Source organism: Amblyomma maculatum, chromosome 3 (assembly GCF_055883805.1).
Source record: "Amblyomma maculatum isolate TAMU_Amacu chromosome 3, ASM5588380v1, whole genome shotgun sequence".
Lineage (NCBI taxonomy): Eukaryota > Metazoa > Arthropoda > Arachnida > Ixodida > Ixodidae > Amblyomma > Amblyomma maculatum.
Genome location: NC_139346.1, coordinates 200,979,116 through 201,004,589, shown reverse-complemented (window position 1 = coordinate 201,004,589; position 25,474 = coordinate 200,979,116). Strand labels below are relative to the sequence as shown.

The following is a 25,474-nucleotide window of genomic DNA, read 5'->3' as shown; positions in this document are numbered from 1 at the left end:
TATCTTGCACCTGTCTGGGGAGCTCTGTCAGTTACAGGGTTTAAAGTCAGGGGGGCAGGGGGGTCTCGGGGGGGGGGGGAAGCCTTTCTCTTTGTGGGTATTGCGCTCCCGCAGCGACGCGGAACACGCGACCGCTGCTGTTGTTTTGCTAGTTAGAGATCTGTAGGATCAATGCGAGACGGAGGGAAAGACAGCCGTGATGATGACCCCTTCGGGAGCTCTTCGAGAACTGCTGCCACAGCATCCTATCCATTTCTCCCGTATCGGTCTCGATTGATTGATTGATTAAAACTTTAATTTCCACCGATTTAGGAGGCCCCATACTCCCCGCTCCTGGCACGCAGGCCTGAGGAACGGGGGCTGGAACCTCCGCGACTAAGGACTGGCGAATATACATTGGTTATTCGCGGCCTCAGCCGCCAGGCGGACGGCTTTCTGCTGGTCAGCGGGGACGTCGCTTCGCAGCAGGGTTACCCAGGCTTCTCTACTTTTAATGTTGTCCCTAGCGCCCGGAGACTTAGGGCATTCCCAAATTATATGGTCGAGGGTCCCCCTCGCTTCGCAGGCTTTACATTTATCGTTTTTTCTCTCCTCTATCTGGGTTTGAAACAACCAGACAGGGTTCGGGAAATTTCCGGCTTGTAATCGCCGCCAGGCTATGGCCTCTTTATTATTTAAGCTAGGATCCGGTGGCGGCATCAGACGTCTTCCTAATCTATAATTTTCGATTATTTCTTTATAGGTTTGCAAACGTTCGTCCATCGCCTGGCAGTCGGGCGGCTCCGCGTTTGCCCGGAAGTAGAGATCTCGGGCTAAATCATGGGCCGCCTCGTTGCCGGGGACGGACGTGTGTGCTGGGACCCAAATTAGGGTGATTTTGCGATCAATTTTAGTTGCAGCTTTTAGAATTCGGGCGGCTTCTTGTGAGACCCTGCCTTTTCCGATATTCCAGAGAGCAGTTTTACTGTCGCTAAAGATCAATCTAGCCTTCGTTCCGACGCAAGCGAGCGCTATTGCGACCTCTTCAGCCGTGTCTATGTTTCTACTTCAGATGGTGGCGGAGACGACTGGTGCGCCGCTACCATCGACTACCGCGGCGACTGCCGCCCCTGATAGGCCGCTTGCAGCGTCTACGTAGGCAACTTCTTTTACTCTGAATTCTTTTGCACTTTTAACCAGTGCTTCTGCTCTCTTCTCCCGTCTCTCCTTGTGGTATTCTGGGTGCATGTTGCGGGGGAGAGGACGGACAATGATGTTCTCGCGACATTGCGGTGGTAGGAAAACCTTGTCGGCTGTGCCCCTATCTATTTTTCGACCCACCCATTCTAAGATGGTTCGACCCGTGCTCGACCTACTTAATCTTTCATGTTGGGCGATTCTTACCGCTTCAGCAAGTTCCGTCCAGCTATTATGCACTCCCATTTCTATCAGGCGTTCCGTAGAAGAGGAGATGGGTAGACCCAGCGCCCTCTTGACGCAACGCCTGATGAGTGCGTCTATCTTTTCTTGTTCATTGGTCCTGATGTTGAGGAACGGTGTGGCATAGCATATTCGACTTATTATGTACGCCTGCATCAGTCTCAAGAGGCTTCTCTCTTTGAGGCCTCTGCCTTTGAATGCAATCCTCCTAAATATTCCTGTTACCTGCGTCGCGTAGGTACCGAGTTTTTTTATCGTTCCGTCATTATACCCGTCGGTGACGATGGTGACGCGAGGCCGTGCGCGAAAGCCTAGGAAGGCTTTCACCTTTAAAAAATTCGGGGAACACCAGCTCCGCCTTTAAAAGACACGATAGCAGCCTGTAATTGGCTCTAATCAATTATATATTCTTTCGCACGCAATCGTAAGGTATACTTTACGCAAAATACTGCACGGCGTAAATATGAATCTCTGCTACGAAGGTACCGTGTTTGCCCTCGTCGGTAGCACATCTGGCTCACAACCGGAGGGCTGTTGGTTCGAACCCCGCCTGAAACTTGACCTTCGCGAAATGTTCCTTTGTGCGAAATTCCTTGCTTTGTAAAGAAAAATCATTTGAGACGTGCGGCGAGCTTTAATTCGCATTACGTGTTATGTTTTAATCACTCATTTCAAGCGTAACGTCACGTTCGACGTGAAAGTTTTAAATTCCGGCTCGAAGTCATATGCCTCTGACGTCATGACTCTGTCAACCAACCAGGCGTCTGTGTGCTGCGCGACTTGTTGTTGTTGCGACTGTAGGAAGAAGGAAAAGAAAAAAAAAATGGCTGTGGCTCAGCACGGCTATGCCAGAATATACGTAGCGAAAGCTAAGGCATAGCTTGGTTAACAAAAGGGTAAGTTGGGCGAGTTGTAGGTTGTCCGTGGTGGATTGGTGGGCACTGTTGAAATGAACTTTGTGAACGAATCAGGTGCTTTAGCAGCAGCGTTTTTGGAACTCTTGACAGCACATCTCCGCTTTGCAATTGTGGGGTGCGAAGACAAAATTTATCTTCAAAGGTCTGGTACGTATTTAGGCTCCCCCATAGCACCTTCGTTTCACCTCCATCGAAACGCAGCCGCAGCGATCGGGATCGAACCTGGGTAACCTGGGTACTCCAGCACAGTAGTCCGGCGTCTTACCAGTGCAGCACCATGGCGGGGCAACCTATGAAACAATTTATGAACTGACATCGTACAGCACACAAAACTTCGTTTCGCCTCCATCAAAACGCAGCCGCCGCGGTCGCGTTCGAATCCGGGAACTATATCTCACACTTCCCAGTGGACACATGAACTGCGCTGTAAAGGTAAGAGTGAAATTGGATATAAAGATGTGGCGTAGCGGAGAACTGCAGAGTGGAAAATCGGGTGGCAGTTCCTGGCCCTACGGGACCGGGACGGTAGGTCAACGCCGCTTGCGGCGGGGGCTAGCCAGCCACTGATTTTTATCTGTTGTAGGCCATCATTGCACCCGCCACCGCTTCGGTGGTGGTGGACGACGGCTGTTGTTGCGGCGCGCGTCTTTCTCTCCCTCTTCTTTTCTTTCTTCCTACAGCCACAACAACAACAACTGCAGAGTAATTCCGACCACCTGGTGATCATTAAAGTGCAGATATCGTACAGCACACGACGCCTCTCCTTTTCGCCTCCATGGTAACGCAGCCGCCTGTGATCGGGTTCTTAACTGGGTATACCCCTCCCACTACCCCGGTTTCACCGTCTTAACCACTGTAAAGCCACTGAGGTGGGGCAAAACGTGAGAACTTGGAGGCGAAACGATGAGGCGTCCATTAAAGATCTCCAGGCCGTTGAAATTACTTCGCAGCCCTCCACTAGGCTCCTCTTTCAACTTTCACCAGATGCACCGAAGACTAATGTGTGCAAAAAATCAAAATAGTTGCAAATTTACTGCACTCCTGACAACACGCTGATGATTCTTTTTCTGACATTATTGATATTGCAACAGATGTTAGTGTTCCCAAGAGGTACCTTACCATACATTTCATGCCAATCTGAGTCGTCTACTGACACATCTGTGCAGATGGCATATACGAGGGGGTGCTGAGAAGTTCCTGGCTTCGCACAGAAAAAATGCAGTCAAGGGTTTTGAAAGTGCACATTTATTCAACATAATCCACCCTGAGTCTGATGCACTTGTTGCATCGTTCTTTCAACTTTACTCCATTTAAAAAAATTATGTGACAGGTCGTCAAACTAGCTTTCAGCAGCAACTTTAACATCAACAATGTCGTCAAAATGACAACCCTTCAGATGTTTCTTCATGTTGGGGAACAGATATTAGTCAGAAGGAACTAGGTAAGGTGAATAGGGGGGATGGTGGACCAATTGGAAACATAGGGCCTTCAGTTTGACAGCCACAACTTTGGACGTGTGTGCAGGTGCATTGCCCTGCAACAAAAGGATTCCTTTGTTCAGCTTTCCCCAGTGTTTCTTCTTAATTGCCCCTTTCAGCTTGTCGAGGAGGCCGGCGTAATATTCTCCCCTTATACTACAGCTCTGAGATAGGTATTTCATCAACAGAACACCCATCTTTGTCCCAGAAAATGGACGCCATGACTGTTTTGGCCAATTTCTGGGCACGGAATTTCTTCGGTCGCGGGGACAGACTGTGGCGCCATTCCTTTGACTGTTCCTTGGTTTTGGGATCATAAATGTGGAGCCATGTTTCATCCTCAGTCATTAATCTATCCAAAAGTCTTTTGTAGAATAAAATTGGTCAAAACAGTTCTCGATGCCTCAGCTCGAGCCTCCTTCTGTTCACTGTTTGAACATTTCGGCACCCACTTCGCTGAAAGCTTGCGCATGTCTACGCTATTGGTAATAATAAAACCAACATGCTCCTGGGAGGTGCCCAGTATCTGGGCTATCATTTTGGCTCATATTCGCCGAACCTCAAGAATCAGCTCATGGACAGAATTGCTTGTTGCCGGGTCTGTTGAGGTTGTGAAGTGCCCACTAGGAGGCTCACCTTCAACAGTGAAATTACCAGTCTTGAAACGAGCAACCCAGGTTTTGACAGGGCTGTAGGAAGGACACTTCTCCTCTAGTGTTTGTGACATCTCACTGTGAATGTCCTTTGCAGACTTTCCCTGCAGAAGCAAAAACTTAATCGCGACCCGTAACTCCACAGGAGTGAAACTTGCTTGTGCCTCTGCCATCTCACATTCTAAATGAAATTAAAAATAGTTATAAAAATTAGAAACATTTGATACTTATGCAGTTACATAACAAGATATCATGCTTTTTTATGGTACCAAACTAATTTTTCAATTTGACATCAAAGAGGGCAAAGGCAGGAACTTCTCAACACCTCCTCGTACTAGTCAGTGGGCAGAATAAGCAAGTTTTTGTGCACTGCACGATTAATACGAAAATTTTCACAGCAAAGACACCTTCAGATAATAAATTTATGGCCTACAGTCACAGCTGATGCAGTGAGGTTTATGCTAGCAGTGCATTTCAGTACTGTCTTCCTTTCTAGTCTACTTCCTCTTCCTCTTCTCCACCTCCATTCTGGTTGCGCATTCCCTCCTCCATGCCACTCTGGCAGTGTTTCTCTTCTCTCCCCTTTCCTCCTCCCACACAGCTTGAAGTTTTTCTCCTCTTCCCATTTTCCCAGGCTTCACAGTAAGTCGGCAGCACTTTTTGAGAATTTGCATTACCTCTGAAAATGTATAAGTCTGAACTACTTGTATATTTTTGAGCCACACTCACTACTTTACTAAGTGCTAAACATACCACTGCACTTCATTAATTGTGAACCGTATACCACACGATGAATAAACATACCTATTAAACTAAAAAATATAGAATATTCATGATATATTACTATATATACCATTTATTGCCAGAAGGTATATATTATTATGCACAATCCAAGTTATAATGACTGGGTATAAACAGTGGACGACAAGCAAGCTGAAGTGCATTACCAGATGCACCTCCTTTTCTTTGATCTAATAACATGCAACATAACTGTCATGCCAATCCGGTTGGTCTGTTCTGCAACAATTCCTCCTTTCTGGATGCAAACGGTTCTTTTGCATCATTTTCACTCTGCTCCTCCTCTTCCTCAGAGTCATTAGGCTGGAAAAAAGGGGAAAAAATTAGCCCCTCTTGAATAGATTAAGACATGTGAAAGCTGTTTAGCATGGTTTTGATGGCAGTTTAGCATTGAGAAACATGCACAGCATTGTCAGTACACACAAAAATCTCTAGGTGGTGAAAATTATTCCGTAGCCCTCCACTGCTGCACTTCTTTCTCTCTTTCACTACTGCATTTTTTCAATACTGCAGAACTGTCAAAGACACAGCAAATTTCCTTTCTAATATACCAATTTGCAATTTGCAAGGCGCCCGTGTACTGTGCTATGCGAGCATATGTTAAAGAACTCCAGGCAATAAAAATTTTCGAAACCCTCCACTACGAGGTCTCTCATAGCCACTTGAGTCGTTTTGGGACGTTAATTCCTACAAGCTAAACAAAACGTCTTTAATCAGTCTGTCTTGGAGAAAAAGAAAAGCATAGTATCTGCCTCACTAGTCAGTGAACACCTACACGAAAGGGACACATAGGTGTTACACGATTTTGCTCGGTTCTGAAACTACGGATTAGTGTTTTCACACTGAGAACATCAAACAGTGCTTTCAGACCTGCGACAGCACAAAACTGCCTCAGGCTCTCTGCTGTGCTGCAAAAATAACTTTTAATTAATGTACTAACATGACAATAATGCACATGTCTACTTTTATTTTTACAGAAAACTAATCAGGACATCACATAATTTAGAACAGGATACAATACCAAAACCATGCTAGCTATGCTCCCCATTTCATCAGCTATGAGAATGAAGTATGCCACTGAATTTGGGGCACATTAAGAATTGAACAAAAGGCCTTTATGCTGAAGTCATGCACAAGCTTTAATTAAAACACCAGGTTAAAGAACTTGCAATAAAAAGTGAATGAAGAATGCAGACATCAAGAAGTTAAATTGCACTTTAAAGAAAAAAAAAAAGGATGTCCTAATTTTTTGGTGATATAAAATATGGGATGAGAAGTATCTGCAACGAACGTGAGTTACCATGGCAGCTTGGGAAAGCAGGGACACAATTTTAGAACCTGCCTTAATGCTGGAACTTTGCTAATATTTTCATGGTGTAGTGTTATGAATGTGGAATGACATGTAGCACATTGCTATACATAAATAACAACATGGACAGTTTGAAAAAGCGGTAAATAACTCATAAATGCATTTCTTCCTCCATGCAGTTCCGGTTTAGGTTTCAAACACTGAACGACAGCAGTAATATCATGGACACACTTAGGTCACATTCAGGCATACAATAAACTGCAGTATTGTAGCTGTTTTGTTCATTTTAATGTGCACAAATTCTTATGCAAACCTGCACAAAAGTTAAGATCAACAAAAATGAATAAGTAGCAATTATATCGCAGTTTTTTCATGCTTCACATGACCAAAGCTTGTCTATGACATCACAGTTGCCGTTCGGTGGCTGAAACAGAGACCGAAACTGCACGAAAACAAATTTAATTATATAAATTATTTAGCTGATGTAGGTGAATTCTGACATGAAAGTGGCACAGGCAGAGGTTTTTTTTGTTTTTTGCTCTTTTAAGCCACACTATACTTACTCATTTACTCATGTATATTACTGTCTTGTGCATTATTCCAAAGGAAAAATGCACATCAAAAATTTTGGTGCGTCTACACCTTTAAGCAGCTATGAGACATGGCACTTGTAGCATATTCATACAGTGTCACAATTATCTCTTAGTAAGCGAAGAAGTAGGATAGCGACACCTAGCAGGCTAATTAATATTTTACACTTACTATAGCTGTGCAAGTCCCTTTTTACTACTGACAGGCTCAGAATTTCTTTCACAGACACAAGTTCGCCCCCGAAACTGGGATTCCCTAAGGCTGCCACTACTGTTGAGTGCCAACATCGTCAACAACCTGAGCAGCGATGCCATTCTCCATTTTGCTAGTGCCATTGCTGGACAGCTGCCATGCTGGAATGCTAGCCGCAGGTGGAGTCACTTTTGGAGTGCTTGGAAACTGGCTCCTGCAAATCCAAATGGCAAGGAAAGAGCCGTGTCAAACTGGTTCATTCAAATGTGTACTCAGTTGTGCATTCATTGAAATGGCACGAAAGACGAGACTGGACAAAAAAAAAAAAATAAGGGCAGTTGTGCTGAGTAGCTGCCGAGCAGAAACAGAATCAGCTTCAAGGTCAGCAATGCACGTGTTACCATCTGCAAGATGATTTTCAAATCCTCATCAGCATCTAACAAAGGCTCTTGCCTTCCCAGCAGCAGGGGTAATAAGCTGTCCTTATGCCAGAGCTAACGGCTAGATTGAAGCCAACAACAATCCTGTTTTCCAGCCACTGCTAAAATGATAGTCTAAAGCTAATTTGAGGTGCCAGAGCTTCTACACCTGAGATAACAGGTAAAAGGAACACTGCCTCCTGAGGTTAACTTTTGTCAATAATCAATGGGCAGCATTTGCGCTGCATTTTCATTTTCGTTTGCAGAATCACTGTCATTCACACTTTTTCAGAACACTTGAGGCCCATATATAAATATGAAGGGGCTGTGCACACAGTGTGCCCAATAAGTGCATTGCCTCAAAACAGTGTCCAGGAGGCACCAACATGACAGACCACAAGCAGCCCAGCATGGGAGCTAGGAGGAATGGCTAGCTCTCCCTAGCAGTATTCTCCAACCACTCCTCATTCAGGTACCAAGAGCATGGTGAAGGGGGACGAGCAGCATTGAACACCAAATTTAACATCCTATACCAAAGACAAACCTTATAAACACATCAACTTTTATTTCGAAAAATCTAAATTTCGACACATTTTTGCCTTCTGAGCACATCGCAATAAAATAATCTACTAGAAAGGCAGGATGATCTAAAAGCAATGTGCCAACTTTCAACCCAGAGATTTTGATGAAATTTTATGTTTCCATGTATAAAATGTACAGTGCTTCGCAAAAATGGAGAGACGACGTTATTTGACAAAATTGCAAGCCAGCGTTTCCTGACGGCACAGTGACTTTTCACGATTTGCAAACGGTAATGCCCTCCCCCCCCCCCCGGACATGCTTGCCCCCATGCCCGAGTACTTTTGTTAGGCACACATTTTTATAATAGAAAACGAGCAATCGCAGCGAATCGCATGTTCTCTCCACTTTTGTGCATTATATAGACCTAGCTGCTTATGCACCATAAGAGCCAATAAAACTTAGAGGACATAAAATGTCCTAGTTATACAGCAATAGTTCCACATCGAATATGTGATGGCCGCAACACTAAATCTGGCTTCTACAGGAGAAAAACAGTGAAACGACATCCTCCTAGTTTGGCCATCACATCATTACGTGAGGCTGAGATTGCTGGCTATGATTAGAACTGAAAAAGTCGATAGCACTCTACTGGTAGCAGCTAATGGTGCTCTGCAGGTAACAGATAATGCTAGCAACTGCAAAGGTTTCAGAGACAACACCGCACAGTTGTCAAGGCTTTCATGTGGTGCCGTGAGATGAATGCCCTGCGTGAGACAATTCAATAGCATGTATTTCAATTACTAATCGTAAAGCAAAAAAGGCTGATAGACAAAACATCATATTTGATGCAAGCCACGTACACTGTATTTGATGCAAATAAATTTCAATTCAATTCAATGGAGAAGCTATAATGAGGTTTTAGCTTCGTGGCAGTAAATATCTTTTTGAACAAGCACCATTTACACTAAACAATATACCTCATTCATTTTCCTGGTTATAATCTGAGGAGAAATGTACGAAATGCACAAAAAATTTATTTGTTATACATTATGCTTCATAGCTTTTCCTGGCAATTAAGTGGAAGCTGTGGAGCCAGAACGTGCCATCTCGTCCTACAATAAGAATGCAGTCCCGGCAGACAGTTATCAGTCTTCTTAATCAATATTCATTATCTAAGGCTTATTCCTAACACAGCTGCCATCTCTAAACAAAGAAAAGCCAAAGAAAAAACATTTCTCTCAATAACAATGAATTACAAAAAATTTAATATTGTTTTGTTAGCCCACTCCTCATGTAATGTCCTTCGTAGAACTTTGAGGAATAATAAAAAAATAATAACTTGCACAGATGGCGCCAGCTACACCAGTGGCAGGGAAAAGTTACTGTGTATAGGGCAATGCACCGGATGACCAGGTGCATCATCAAGCAGCCAAACAATTGGATGACATGATATAGCTTTGGATGCTCCACCTCTTTAGCCTTCCCTTCACTTCCACACAAGCTGCTGCTGAGTATAGTTGTGCACTTAAACCAGCAGTTCAACACTGGTCACCCTGCTGTGTTGCGGCCAGTACAGTAATAGAAGGAGGTAGTGGGCTTAGGAGCAAGCACTCCCCATGCATTGTGGCATGGTGGCACTGCAGTCGTGTGGGCTGGCTGCTTCTTGCATGCTTATCTAAGCTTATTCATGCATGATTCATGCCACTGGCTGTCCTCTGTCGCCAAAGCTCTTGTCATAAGAATGCCTAGCCCTCACTGGCAATGACACTGTTTTGCTCCCAGATGTCAAACCAGCTATGGGTGGGCCAAAGAGAAGCAGAAATCGTTGTTTACTGTGCCGAAAGACGAAGAAAGACAAACAATTTGGAAACCTGCACCACCAGGACAAGAAATTCTAGAGTTCTGCGGTTTGTGAAATGAATTTCGGGTTGTCATGTACTGTGCGAGACTATGTACAGATATGACCATCAAAAGGTGCATCGAGAGACTTTGGTACGCGTTTTTGGTAGAACCACAGTTCTTAAGTGCAAAAAACAAAACTTACACACAAAAACTTTGTTTGAGCAGAACTGTGCTCCAAAAATTGCTTATTGCAAAGAGATCATTTTTGCAGACAATCAGAATTAATTTTTTGTGGCATAAATTTCATTGTAGTGTTGTTTGTTGTAATTGGGTTGGACCGTACACGATTACTAAAATTCAAAGGGCAATAGCCAGCTTTACTTGAGCAAGCTTGAAGCTGTATACAGACACATAACCATTACAACTCATGATCAAACTTTCCATTGTTACACTCAACCTTACCTCAGGATGCGACATACATATACCTACTAATGTGACATGACAGCGCCTTAATACGGGAACTTCAAAAAACCTTAAAATGCAAGGTTTCGCAAGGTGCTACATAACATTTTGCAAGATCACTAATAGTATACTCGAGTGATGAGCATAGTCTAACTGGCTGTGCTCAAAGTAAGCATTAAGAGCTGGCATCTATTCCGAAAAAGACAACCCCAACTAAGGTCAATGGCACCACCTTTCATTGAAATACAAACCAACTTCTACAGTAGCCCTCTAGCACTACAGCCACAAATATAGTACATCACATTCAAAGAAGCATACCAGCAGTCCACTTCTAAGTGCCACATGATGCACTTATCGAGACAGTCGTATGTCACACAAAATCCGTCAAATGCACCATGAAAAGCATAATAAGTTGAATGCCAGTAAAGAAAAAGGAAAATCCTAAGCGCAAAGCAAACTATTTATATGCTAGGTATTGCACTGTTTGACTGCATGCACCACCAGCTCCCATCTGTTTCTGTCCATTACTAACGACATCTGTCATCATGAATATACAACAGTCTTAAGTCCAGGTGGCCAATTTCTTGTCCACACCGACCACTTAACTGTACCTAATCCATCATAGCAACATTACCTTTTTTCCCAAACATGCAACCCACTCTAAAAAATCATATTATGGTATGTGCGATTTAACACCCCAAAGCTGCACACGGCAAGATTTTTAGCGTAAATAATGCACCCTTAACATTTGACTCCCTTAATGCAGACAATGGATCATGTATACAACACATGGCAAAGCCTCAACGCACAGCTAGGTCCACCACCAGTCAGCGACCCTCTTAACGAACACCTGCAGCTGCCTCTCACACCCACCTGCTTAGCAGCAATGCCTTGACTGACAACACCTCGGATTTGAGCTCAGAGATGGCGCTGTCCTGTTTTGCAGTGTCCGCGGCATCCTGAGACAATTATGAAACAGCATCTTAGTTATAACGAACCTGCAAGCACTAGTACCTTTCTAAATTTGAAACCACCTTGGCAGCAGAAGAGGATACCACAATACGATTTACGTGGCGTGCTTTCAAGTTGCATGCGTTCTGCAGCTCATGTGCAGGCTTCTACCATACTGAGCAAATATAGAAGCTTCCACTGCTACCCTGCTGCTGAATGGGTAATGCCATCCCATAATGTGCAAACTGATCCCCATCAGAAGTGACCAACTACTAGAACAGTTACAGTGAAACTGGCCCTGGTTTTCCCTCGTTTTTTTTTCCCGTTTTACGGACTCCCAAACTCTATTTTACCTTTTTTGCCAACCCAGCCTCGTGTTTTCGTAAAACCCAGGTAAAGAGCGAGTGCATGCTACTCAGTACTGACTCGTACCTTGAAGGTGAAACGAGTGACCTGTTTCTTTGCACACCACCCTATAGCGTTTCCATCAATATAACATGCAACTAAGTGCACCATGACAAAACAAAAATAAAAAGCACAAGAAGTACAAGTGAATCACATGCTTACCAACACTGAACTGATTAAATGCCACAGCAACATCAGACAATGCAATGGAAAGTGTTTGTTTTTATGCCAGTTTTGCTCCTGTCATGTTTTCAAGCAGGCTAAAAATGTCATCACTACTATTCTCTTACAGGCAGTAAAACCCCAGGTACATGAGAAAAAAACTGTGTAACATCACTGCACCTCGCAGCAAGTGCAGAATGTTTCATTAAGAATTCTGTGGATGCTTACCACCCTGCATGCTATGGGTAAACAATTTTCTCTCTCCCTATTCCACAAGAGTAACTTGAATAAATGGCAAGATACTTGTAATCACAACACAGACACTATAATGCCTTGCAACAATGCCAGCTTTGCGCTAAATATTCCTTTCCGGCAATCAGTACCGACGTCCACTGCAGCTGCTCAGCATTTCATAACCAGGCACTAAAGCATTTAACGCGCGCGGGCGTGCAGCCTGTCAATGTCACATTGGCCAAAGCTAGGCCCTCTACACTCCAAAGGCGCTTGTCACCGATGTGCTCAGCCGCATCAGCAAACTGTGACCATGACAGTATCAACTTGGAGTGTGTGCGTATCTATTCTGCACCAGGCACGCCAAAGTCACCCACCCAGGATGCAACGACTTTCTGAAAGAGGCTCGCTGTGACTTGTGAATGTCACAACAGAAGCATGCAGGACGAATGACGGTTTGCACATGCGTGCCATCAGCCCCTCGGCTCTGTTGACTGAATTATAGGGAGGTCGAGTTTACACCTGGCAAGGCGTCACCAGCTTGACGTCTCTGACAGCAACCTATGCTCACCATTGCAGGAAGACGTTGGAGCATAAAAGCACCTTAATTCTGCCCGTGCTTCACCTCATTCTGCACATTTGAAATTGTAGTGAGCAACAAGGCAGGTATACCATGAAACTGTACTGCACTTAACACGCAATGTTACTGAAGCTGCACAAATAGTGCATCACAAAGGCATATTGTGATCTCTGCCGCATGTCACTGACAGTTCTCAAGGCCTTTGTGATAGTTTCAGAGAACACATGGGTCATTACAAAAGAACATGATGCTAATTAGGCATTGTAAAAAAAAAAAGGAAGTGAAGGCTGCTACATTTTTCAGTTGTTGAACCCTTTGATAATAAAGTTATTTTTTATGGCCAGCTGTTGCAGTGGTGGCGAAAAAATCGCCACTCGCGCATGGGAGTGGCACTGCTCAAGTACGCGCAGCTCACCAGTGCAACGCCCCCTCTATGGCCTCTGCTTGCCCTGGCCCGCTTCTACGGAGGTTCAGTGAGAGATTGTCGGCATCACGGGAAAATGCACCACACCACTCTGTGCAGTGCAGCAGCTGACCGAAGCCATCATCTACGAGGAACTCCGGCAGTGCCTCCTCGTTTACACCGAAGGCTCCGTGGCCAGAGATAGTAGCTCGCTAGCAATGGCGGCTACCATCCCCGCCATGCAACTGCACAGACAGCTGCAAGTGCCATTTCTGGGTTCTTTCAGCACGGCGAAGCTGCTGGGTCTACGCCTAGGCCTGGATCTACTGCTTGAACCCACTCCGCCGCCACTCAGGTGTGCCATGCCATGCGACACCCGCCCCGCCCTTGCCGCCTTTGAACCAATGGCTGGGGAACTCCGCTGCTGTGTCAGATTCACGCGCGCTTTGAGCACTTGGCGGAGCGTGGCTGCGTTATACGGGCACAGTGAATCCCCAGTCATTGTGGCATTGAGGGCAACAAATGCGCCGACGAGCTCGCAACCGCAGCATATGAACTCTCTCTTAGTGACGAGCTCCTCGCTTTGGAGGACGTGTGTGCGGTAATTGACGACCACCTCCGGATGCAGCCCTCCGACCCACGCATCGCAAGAGGAGCACATTCACAGTGTCAGCGGCCACTCGCTAACTCGATTGCAGCGCGCAATGATCCTCCATGCGTGCATTGGATGTGTGTGGCCTGGGGAACGACGGATGCGCCACAGACTCGCCATCAGTGACGTGTGTGACAGCTGCGGAGTGGTAGAAACCCTCGAGCATCTTCTACTGCACCGCACCGCGCTAGCCAAACCACGTCGCGAGTTGCGCAGGGGGGTAATCTCCGGACAGCGTAGCTGTGCTCCTGTGGCCGTCGGGCAGTGCGCGCGTCCGTGAGCGAACCCATGTGAGCTAGTGTGAATACATCAAACAGGCAGGCTTAATGTGTTTCACTTCGCCAGACAGTGCGCATTGTGACATAATGCTCCGCGTCAGCCGTCAGTGTTTTGAACAGTGTGCCGCATGCGTGCATTGTGAACAGTGACAAGGACACAGCGCGCGCGCAGATCGTGCCTCTGCGCTTGAAGCTATTGCGGACGCCTGCCCGATGTGCCGAGTGCTCAGTGACCCAAGACATTTGCTGGCGGGCCTCAAGCAAACTACTGCATATTGTGTCATAGTATATATACTTTTCTTTATTTTTATTTTTACCTACCCTCTCCTTTCTCCCTGTCGCTCACCTCTTTGCTTTCCTCTATCGCTACCTCACTATTCCTTTATTTCCGCTGCCCTAGTTCAGATGTTTCAGATATCAGATAGCAGACACCGGGGCTGGCAAACATCTTTTCCTTCCATTTGGATATATAATAAAATAATTACATACTACTACTACTACTTTTTGGACACTGAAGGAGTCAGAGCATGCTGGCATGCCCGCCATGTGTCACTCTGCTGCATGCCACTCTTTATTTCTTGAGGTATCAGTGGGAACAGGAAGAAAATGTGGTAAGGGGAAAAGCAAAGTGCGAGAGATTGCTATTCACGGTACCTAAGCTTTGTTACAACTCACAACAACTAGAACAACTAAGGCAGAAACACTTCCCACAAATTTATAAAGAACACATCCCACTGCACCCAAGCTTAAATAGGAGAAAAGTCGCTCATTGATATTCAACAAGGTTGACGACTGGGCAAGTTGTGCGCCTGATTTCAATAATACGGGTGTAGTTTACAGCAATGGTAATCAACTCTGCAGAGAGTTGGTTGAAGCATTTTACATTGCTAAAGCCGAGGACAAGTGTGTGGCTAAGGCGTCGGTTAGCCTTCATTGTAAGGAATTTGATCTATTAGAAAAGTCGTTAGTTAGGCCTTGACTTTGAATTTTCTTCTTCATCTTCTTCCCAATTTCCTGCCATTCTACCGGTTGGGTTGTGCGCGTGCTTTTCGGAAGGAGTCTTCGTTGTTTTCTTCTGATCAATAAACATTCAGTTGCTAGTCCAGCCTTGTCCTGTCCTCTTCTTTTCTGTGTCTCGTCCTTTGGCTGGTTAAGTATGATCACTCATTGATATTTCCTACGTTTTTTCATTCCTTAAAGAAGCAAAGCTTTTAAGCCAACTGTAAAATCTCTGTTTAATATCAAAGCTTGCTCTTGGCGCATGATGGCCTGAGTCACCTATGTGCCATAAAACTCGACACAACTCAACTCAACAACTCACAACAAAAGGTGCTCTTATGGGGCAACGACGCAGCTAACGTGAATAGGCACCATGAGCTTTGGCATCGTTACAAGCTACATACGAAAAGAAATCTGCTACCCTCCTCAGTAAAGTTGCCACTGCATTTGACATATGCAGCAAACGTTACTGTACTACCCACAGTAGGAATAGGGGAAATTAAGAACACCTGTTTTCATTTTAACCTCCTCGTCCATACTGATACTCACTTATGAGGCTGCATCCACAGATCAGATAGAGACGACTACCTTTGCACTATCTCACGTAAGCTTAATTGGCGAAATGAACTTGGACGCGTCATACGCACGGCTGGCTTGCGCTGTAGCTTGTCCTCTGCAACAGCCGACTCCAGCGATGAAACTGCTTCCCTCAGCTGCTGAATGGCCTCAGTGAGTGCACTGATTTGCTCCTGGACTTGAGACAACCGATCCGGTTGGGCCCTCGGACTGTCCCAGCCTTTCAGGTACGGCTCCACGTACCTCTGCAGCGAGAGAAGCACATCTGTGACAAAGTCTGCACCAGTTCATTTGCTTACAGCATGTCTGCAGTGAGGATGGTGGTACCGACGCGTAACTGTGATAAATAATTAATTTACAGAGCTTAAAATAAACGAATAGAGGCCAACTTCTTACTGCGAGTTTTCAAAACAAGCCCAACAAAAACAAGCAATTAGGCAATTGTGTCGTGGCCACCGCTAGAAGAAGATGACAATGATGCAAGCGGATGTCACCTCACTGCCGAACACAGGTCAGTCCAGGTAATCCTGCCAAGGAGTTTATGTGGCATTCTGACAATTGCAAGCTCTGCGATATCCAAATCTTAATTATATAAATAAGCACGAAAGATGCTACTAAGAGCATAATTTGTACATTAAAGATGTGTCAAATAGTTAAAAACTGCAGACTCGTGAGACGCAGAGTAAACCACCAGAAGAAAAATCTGAGAAATTGCAGTCTTTGTGACTGAAACGTGTACAATGTGTACCATTCTGTAAATGCAAAATCAATACCCCCCTGCAGTAATACACTTTAAGTTGTCACTAACGAAAATGTGCAATGAAAATCCTCACAGTAATTACATTTGCATGTTTTCCATCATAGTTATTTTTTATCAGTGATGAAAATGACCATATGAATAAGATGACTTTCACAGCCAATACATACTGCACTGAATGGTTTAAAAGGCTGCACTATGTGCTGAAACAAATCAGAGTACAATGAAATGACTTCCTTACCTTGTACACATAGTAAGCGCCGTAGCAAGCAACTCCAATTATGACCACTGATGACGAAAAGTGGCTCGCTTGGGACCAGAACGAGTACTCTGAAAGTTGAAGTGAGCATAAGCAACAGTGACCATTTCAGTGGGAAGTGTTGCATAACTCTCTGAAGATAATACCTTTAAACTATTTGCAGTGGTAACAACCCAACATTTCCAGGTATATTCAGAGTAGCACAGACTTATTCGATTGACAAAACAAGTATTTTAGTTTTTTCTCACATCCTCAAAGTTACCTAGAGCTCAAGGTTACTCCTTATAAAAATTATAGAGACGCTTAAGACCGCCTATGTGTATGAAGGTGAAAGCTCGCTCGCAAAATGCGCTGCTGTGATGCCCGATTCCCACGCTTCCTCCTGCGGCGCACGCTACCATGCGACCGGTAGCGCCATGTCCTGTGTAGTCTTCCTGCTGCTGTGACCAGCCCCCTCTCCACTCCTCCTCCTCTGACAAAAGCCCACTGTGCTAGGTCACATGATGTAGTGAGACGACTCAGGAATAAAACTGGAGTGTGCCATTGATTCTAACTAAACTAACAGGTGCATGCTAATTAGGAAGCAAAATGGTATGATACCACCTGAAACCCTGCATGAAGAATGGCTGTGTCACAATTTAGATATGAAACAGGGAAAATCTGACCCCACATAGATGTCTGTTAGTAATGCCATAAGAGCAAATGGCACACAGGAGGCGACAAGGAGAGGAAGGGCTCTCCCATAGGGTCATCTGTTGTGCATGCAGTGGACACTTCCCATCCCAGCCACTCATGGGCCAAGCTGGGCTTTTGCCTAAAAAAAAAAGTGCGCAGTGTATGGCACAAATGGGGAATGAAATAGAAATTTTTTTTTTTTTTGCAATTTCCTCTCCTAAACAGCAACTTTTGCACAACACATAGAAAAACGACGAATGTGCTCCCAAATGGCCATTTGTCGGTGGGGTGTAGCTCGTTGTTTCCTTTAATAGCTCCCTTAGTATTAATGTTACTGGCTAGATTAGCAACTGTTCTGTCGCCAGTGTACTATCACGACAGAAATTGCGAACAGCACACCACATATGCACTCCGTTGTTCAAATTTCTTTTCGTTGCACCTGTACCTTGGTAATAACAAAAACATGCTAGAGTCATCTTTTATTGTACTATGAACTGCTTCATCACAATTTTGTTATTCCCCAGGTGTAAGGGCAGCGAGAAGAAAATCAAACAGTGCAACATGTTATCTTGTTTGCACTTCTTTTTATCACCCTTGCACCTTTCTTTCAGTCACCACTTACTGCCCCTTTAGCAATTTGTTTACAGCTGAATGTCAAAGGTGTGCAAGTAGCATTTTTTTTAAACTGAACTGAACCTGAATCAAATAATTGAAAGCATTAAATTGAATACAAATTCTAATATTTGTATTCATATTCACCATATTAGTCCATACATGTACAAAACTTGCAATAGTGTGAAACACTGAAGCGGCAGTAGGGTGTCCCATTTAAGCATTATGAATTATGTAATTAAAATTTTAATTTTAAAAGATGCAACACTAATCTCCATAATGGCGGCCGCAACACAAATTTCAGTGTGTTAAATTAGTGTCCCGGTATACGGGTCTAAATACTACCTTTTGCCATGGATTACCAAAGAGTATAAAGCCAAAGATCATATACTGGGCCCATATCTCGGGACATGAGACAGTCAACAGCTGCCTATGAGAACAGCTGTCAAGAAATGACTGCCTTCGCTAGCTTCTGACTTGTTTGAACTGTTACCACAGTACATCTGAGCCAACTAATGTAAAAAATAGATTGATATCTGCCCCACATCATTTGCATCTACTTGGCTAGTTTCTAACTGTCCAAACTGTTACCACAGTCTATCTTCAGAACTATGTCAACTGCTATCAAAATTAAATTGACAGCTATTATGCATCGCTCGCCTCATTGCCATCACAGCCATTGGTACACTACTACCGTTTTACAGCGCATATATAGGTTACACACAACTCATGGTCAGACTTTACTTCCTTATGTCAGTCCTCACCACAATAGTGGTAACGCCATCAACTGCTGAAGTTCCGGTCATCCTTCCTGGCTGAATGGCTTCATTGCTACTTGAGAAGCCTTTTCTCTCAGTCACAATTGTTTTGATAAGAATATGAATTCAGAAGCTCCAAAATGCTGACCTGTGCCGCTAATGTCCTGTTCTGCTAACACGACGGCACATACATGGCGGTTGTTGCCAGCTTAAACGATAGCACCGCCTTCCTAATAAGGTGGCAACTTTGGCAAAATAGTCTATACTCAAGAGATCCTATGAGTCTCTGAAACTTTGTGGACAACCCACTTAAGAGATTGTGGTCTACCTGTTAAAATGTGCAAAGCCAGCATTACCATCACCATATAGAAATATATAAAACATTTTTTCTTTCTTTGCATTTTATGTTGCATTTTATGCAATCATAGCATTATTAAGGTTTCTTTTGCACCGCCATGTAGCTCAGTGGTTAAAGCGCTCGACTGCCGAACCCAAGAACGCGGGATTGAATTCTTGCCGCAGCGGCCGCTTTTCAATGGAGGTGAAAAGGAAGGCACCCATATATTGCAAGACATTAGTGCACGTTAAAGAACCCCAGCCTGAGTCGCTTCGGAACGGTAAGCCCCATAAACCAACCAATCCAACCATTAAGGCTGTTTTCAGAACGTCTCTGTCGAGTTTTGCAGAAGACTTCAGAAATCTGCTTTTGCTCACCAAGACTCACGTTAAGATTAAAAGCAATAAAGACAATAATGCTCCCTAACCGGGCTGCAGCAAATATGGTGGAGGTGGCGGAGGTGGTGGAGGGGGTGACGGTAGTAATGCGGTTGGCTGAGCGGTATCCACATTCCAGAGTCTCGCCCGCTCAATGGCTGCATCAATCTCCTCAGGTGTTAACCCTGCAAAGCACATTGAAAAACAAGTTTTGCAGAATTAAGCATACAGCAAAATTTCCTTTCTCTTATTAAATATGCTATGTGGCTGTTCCAACTTCAGAACATTCTCAAAGATGATGGTTTCTCTAGCTTGAAGACAATTGCATAGGGTTGCAGTTCTTAGCTTAATATGCAACATTTAAGAAATAAATCAGGAAAGTAGCAATTTTCACCTTTGTAGCTCTGTTTCATCAGCAGACAGATATAATAAGATTAGACAGCTGCAACAGGCATCAGGACCATTAGGTGATCATAGTTTGGCTTTGGAGGCAGGCAGTCAAGACCAACAGTTGAAAGAAATTGAACTTTCAGTCATTTGAGAGCAGTAGTCAGACACTCAGAGCATTGCTTGGAAGACCACCCCCAACAAGCACTTCACAGAAGGATCCCCACTTTGCAAGGCTACTCCCATTTGCCAAATATCTAACAAGTGTGCAGCCAAACTTACTCAGAACATCGCTTGGAAGACCACCTCCAACAAGCACTTCACAGAAGGATCCCCACTTTTCAAGGTTACTCCCATTTGGCAAATATTTGACAAGAGTGCAGGCCAAAATTTGATCTACAAATGTTTGCTAAATTACATAATTATCCAAATGGTAAGCCTACTGCCATGTGTTTTATCGCTTATGGCTATGCAGAAGCACAGTATTATGGCACCGCTCGCAACTGCATGACGTCATACTTATACATCACAATTTCACGGAGGAATGCGGTGCATCTGTTCACAAAGTTAATTTAAACTAAAAATAAAACTCTGACAAACAATAATTCAAAGGACACTCGTATTGGGTGAATTCCCTGTAGGCAACCTGTATGTCCCCCCCTAGTAGCCACAAGTATTAATGCTGAGGCGGCCAGGAAGTTATTTGCAGCTGCCTTTATTTTGATTAGAAAGTGAGCATTTGCATCACATTCAACTCAACTACCTTGTCTTAATTGCCTTGGTAGTGCTCATGTGATGCTTGGATAACATATAACGGCCACAAATTTGAAGCGGGAAAAGAATAAGCACCAGTACTGCTTAGTAACAGACTGTCACATTACAGTCGTGACAGAGACTCAAAAAACAAGACACCCTCCTCAACTGATGGCTTTGAAAACAATTCACTCAATGTTTACAAGTTTGCCTTGTACGAATGCGACTTGCACCAACAAGCGAGTTGGTGGGAAGTGCTCACGCCAGTCGAGTGTGCAGTGATAGGTACAAAGATGTGGATCCCTATTGCATTTGTGCCATTACGCTCGCGTTAGCATATGCGTAAGCAGAAAAATGCCTTTTCGTGAAAATGCTGCAATAGAAAGGTGTATGGGAGGTGGCAGCAATACATATCATTGGGCGGCATGCGTGGTAGTGGCATAAATGCAAGGCCACAGGCACCAACGACATTCTAATGTCAATGAAATTCTTTGATGCATACACTTAAATACAATCCTTACTCCTGCCCAATCTTTTCTCTACCATATCAGACACTCTCTCGCATGCCCGAACTGTTCTGAACCCCATGTGAATTTGGAAAACTGCATTTTCTCCTGCCCCATTGCAATTCAGTCCCCTAAATTTCTACACCCTTTTCCCCCAATGTGGCGGGCTTGGCTAGCCTAAGACCAGGACTGGCTCAGGACTTTCTTGACTGCGACACATGTGGATTGCAGTTATGTGTTACCTCACTGCTGAGCAGCTCACTCACTCCTTGCCTTGTGTTCAGACACTGTTGTGAAGGGAAACTCAATACCTAAATATCCATACCGTGGCTTTTCAAATAATACATTAGGAATTCAACAGGCTTTGTTGTGTAGGCGAGAGGCTTTTCTTTTAAGCTAGGAAGGAACAGACAGTAACTGGTCAGTAGGCAATATTTCATAGATTGGTTTGCTGTTGTCTGTCAAACTTGGCTTCCTGTATCGTGTTTGCAGAGTGAATTTCAGTTATATGCACACGGTTTGGCAAGCGCATTTCCTAAAGGCAATAGAAGCCGTGTACAGTGGGTTGGACGGCAGTCTTATGGCAGGTAAGATACAAGTGCCTCAGGGGGAAGAGGCAGCGCATCCATTATATAAAGCAGGTGCATATCTTCAAAAAGCTCTCCGATTAACGCTATATCATTCAGCGATTGCTTAGCCACCGCTGCCCATACGTTTGCTCTATGCTGCTTCATTTAAGGCCCTCACTTGGCCTCAGTAACAATGTGCGCTAGGTCAAGGCTGTGATGAAAACATCAAGGCAGCCATGCCAGTAGCTATGCCTGCTTAGCTTCCTCTGGCCTGCGCGGAATTTTGCGAGCTACAAGAGCTAGATGCAAACTTAAGGCATTACGTAGATAACAGAGTAAAACCGCAGGATAACTCTATATATGCTGCTGCAAAATAGCAACTGATATTCTTCCAAGTATATTCTTGTTTTCACTATTTTATCAGGCAAACACAACATGCATCGATTTATTGATGCTACAAACGTAAAGTGTGCCCATAACAAATGTAAATAAAATACTCTTGTTGTGTTTAACATCACATGCACACTTAGTTTATTGAGACAGATGCTGCTTGTGAGTTCCTTGTCATTCACTTCTTGCACGCTTATATGCGAGTGTCTATGAACAGGTATGTCACTGGCACAATAGTGGTAGCCAAAAACAATTGAACAGGCCCTAAATGGCTTTAAAACCATAAATAGTGGTCACATAAGCACCTTGCTCAACTGCACAATGGCTGCTTCAAAGATATCCAGCTGTGCCAGCCGGTCCAAATTACTCAATGCTGATATTCACGATACCGAACGCTCCAACGCAATGGATGGTAATGCTCCCAATCAATGGACACTAAGTAGGATGTGCATGACATATAAGAGAAAGGGGGGAAAAAGCTTACATAAACAACTTCCGTCCCACAACAGTGACATCAGTGGCCTACAGGGTGGTGATACAGATTACAAAGTACAGACTGCTAGCATGGGTAGAGAACGAGGGGATGCTAGAGGAGCTACAAAATGGTTTCCAGAAACAAGGGAGGTTAGAGGACAACCTGTTCACATTCATGCAGCGTACTGAAATTGCAGCTTTTCTGGAGATCAAAGGAGCCTACGACAGTGTACTTCAAAAGAACTCACGGAATATTCTGCATCCATGCATTAGGTGTCGAAGACGGAATAAACATTTCAAAAGATATTTATAAATGCATCCAGGCACTTTTTCTCACTGTTTGTGCAGTTTTCATATGTTACAAGCTGACTGAAATTCCTAGTTTTCTCATATGCTAACTATTATATATTGTGAGCATCCTCAAAAAGTCAGAAAATTTTCCGTTAGCTCCTACGATCACTACCATATATGGGACACCCTTTACATGCGACACCGCGGTAGTTAGAAGGTGAGAGTACAACTGTGCATATATCTTTGTCTGCATGCAAAGTGTACGAATTGCACAGACACATTTACGCATAGGCTAGTCTGCCTGCAAAGCCTAGGTAAAACAGTATTTTCAATAGCCTAAATAGATGATGATAATAATGGAATTGCACATAATAATGTGCGAGAAAAAAATTTCCGCAATATGTTCAGAAAAACTCATGCTTTTTTGTGGCAGCTTAACCACATACCAGATTACTACTCTTGTCACAGTTGTCTTTCTGCATATGCACACTTATTCTTTTGCGACCACAAGTCACCCTCCTAAAGAATTAAGGAGGTGCAAACCACCGTGGTCTGATATGAATTAGGTCAAGCTTGGTATCTAAGCAGCAAAATTTTCAAATTGGTGCTTTCGTAGCCCCGCCACACATTGTGCCATGATGCCAAAATCAACACAAATTGTGGCAGGGCGGCCGCTCACCAAGCTGTCTGCTCTGCACTTATAGCACTCCTCTTACACATGCAGCGCCCTCTCGAAGCTTTCATCGCTGAAACAATCCGCTCTCCGTCTGGAGATGGACCACTTCCCAGTATACACCTTAGCCTTGTATACCTCAGCCTTAACCATCCATCCATGGTGCTGCCTGGTCACTGCAGGTTGCTTATTGTAAGTTATGATTAGAGAAAGTTATGTGGAAGTGCAGCATATGGTCGAACGTCAGTTTCTGTCACACGGGCAAGTCCCAACTCCCTCGAACTTCTTTTCCATTAAGGACCACGGGGGGAGTTCAGCTCCAAAGGAGTTGTCGCCGTGTCACACGGCTAAAAACGAGCTTCTCAGAGACGCCATCGGGGTCCCATTAGGCGCTGTTTGTTTTGTGTATCCATATAAAATAATCAAGTTAAAGACATGTTAAATAATTTTAGCTGCTTTCTTTTCAACAGTTTAAACTGAATTTAAAATATAAATGTACCTTCATTCATATGAAAGGAATGCGCTGTTACTTTTACTAGCATAGTGGGCTTGTTCTTTCTGCTGGTCACAATGTGCTTGCAAAATTCTTGCGTGTATGCTTGGATATTTACGCATTTACTTTTTTTCATGCTTTATGTTGTGCTACAGTATTAAAATTAGTCACGAACGCAAAATTAATGCATAAGTGTTTCTTTTAAAATCTGCACTGAAGCTCACGGGGAACCAGAATACTCCCTTTACCTGCTCGAGGAATATGATTGGAACTCCTTACATTAGGAACTTCCTTAAACTTCCTTTCCTAAAGGACTGCCGTGTAACACGGTGCGTGTCTCCATTGAGATAAAGACTACCTTGGTTGGAGAAACAACTACAAGTTCAAGTTCGAGAGACCACAATACATTCCCTGTCATAAAAATAATTTTTGAGGATAACAAAAAGAAAAGCAAACGAAACGCCACTGCAAAGATGCCATTGACAGAAAAAAACAATTTTCCTTGACGGTTTCCAAATTTCGAGAGGTGGTAAAACCTCTGCACATAGACACGGCGAACCCCTTTGGCGGTGACACGCTAACACAAGCGTAGCAACTAATTCTTCAATGTGAAGCTCATATCTTGCGCACCTTTCTTGAGCAAGAAAGCCCGCTTCTGGGAAAGTGGACTGCCTTGAACGCGCGGGTTTTCAAGGAAGCTCACGGCTGTGGCAATCTGCGGAAGGAGGAAGCAAGTAGCAAGTTACCTTCAGAAAAAAAAAAGAAAGCAGTCACAGAGAGAAAGATGCCACAGGATGCGAAGTTAGCGTTGTTAAAGCTTTAGAAACTTACAAGATTCTCCCTCGGTACCTTAGGGTCTGGTACCTCGGTCGCTTTCTGAACGGCGGCAGAGCACGTCGATTCTGAGCCTTCCTGCGACGAGCAGAAGAGGAAAACGGCGTCAAAAAAGAGGCAAAGCGAAAAATGCGAACACATATGAAACAAAACCACAGCACAGAGCAATTCTTACTACAGCTTCGGTGCTATTGGGAACTTCCTCTGAAGCTGTGTCGGTCGATGACTCTGATTCTGCCATTTCTCTTCGATCAAGCCTGATGCACCAAGGAATCGGTGTGGTGCTCCTTCCCAAACACTTGGCACACACGCAACAATCACAATGTTACAGCATAGCAAATCAACAGCACACCATATCAAACAAATCGGTAGTCGTCAAACTCGAGCGCTCGAGCTACGTGCTACTACTCAGCGCGAGTACGCGAGAAACACGCAAATAACAAATGTAATCGCAAAACGGAAACGCGGAAAACCCAAGCCCAGGAAGAGA

General features: G+C 44.2%; 1 protein-coding gene across 2 annotated transcripts; it reads right to left on the bottom strand.

The window, feature by feature from the left end:
* Nucleotides 1-5,305: 5,305 nt before the first annotated feature.
* On the bottom strand, nt 5,306-25,458 carry Pex14 (peroxisomal biogenesis factor 14). Of its 2 annotated transcripts, none has more exons than XR_014706200.1 (9): nt 25,160-25,458; nt 24,982-25,062; nt 24,781-24,865; nt 19,665-19,799; nt 16,838-16,926; nt 15,911-16,084; nt 11,476-11,561; nt 7,337-7,571; nt 5,306-5,568 (listed from the first exon to the last, which is right to left on the bottom strand). XR_014706200.1 is itself a non-coding variant. In XM_084599254.1 (9 exons), the coding sequence occupies exons 1-9, from the start codon at nt 25,223-25,225 to the stop codon at nt 5,461-5,463; spliced, it is 933 nt and encodes a 310-aa protein (XP_084455380.1). In that variant the 5' UTR covers nt 25,226-25,452; the 3' UTR covers nt 5,306-5,460. The 2 variants fall into 2 exon arrangements, 1 of the variants encoding a protein (XP_084455380.1); XM_084599254.1 differs by having other exon boundaries at nt 7,463-7,571; nt 25,160-25,452.
* Nucleotides 25,459-25,474: the final 16 nt, after the last annotated feature.

What these genes read in the sequence shown, in the direction of transcription:
- Pex14 (XM_084599254.1), bottom strand. Translation starts at nt 25,225, where the DNA reads ATGGCAGAATCAGAGTCATCGACCGACACAGCTTCAGAGGAAGTTCCC. An exon ending in CCAATAGCACCGAAGCTGTA is followed by an intron (nt 25,063 to 25,159) that starts GTAAGAATTGCT and finishes TGCTCGTCGCAG; the next exon opens with GAAGGCTCAGAATCGACGTG. An exon ending in AGGTACCGAGGGAGAATCTT is followed by an intron (nt 24,866 to 24,981) that starts GTAAGTTTCTAA and finishes CTCCTTCCGCAG; the next exon opens with ATTGCCACAGCCGTGAGCTT.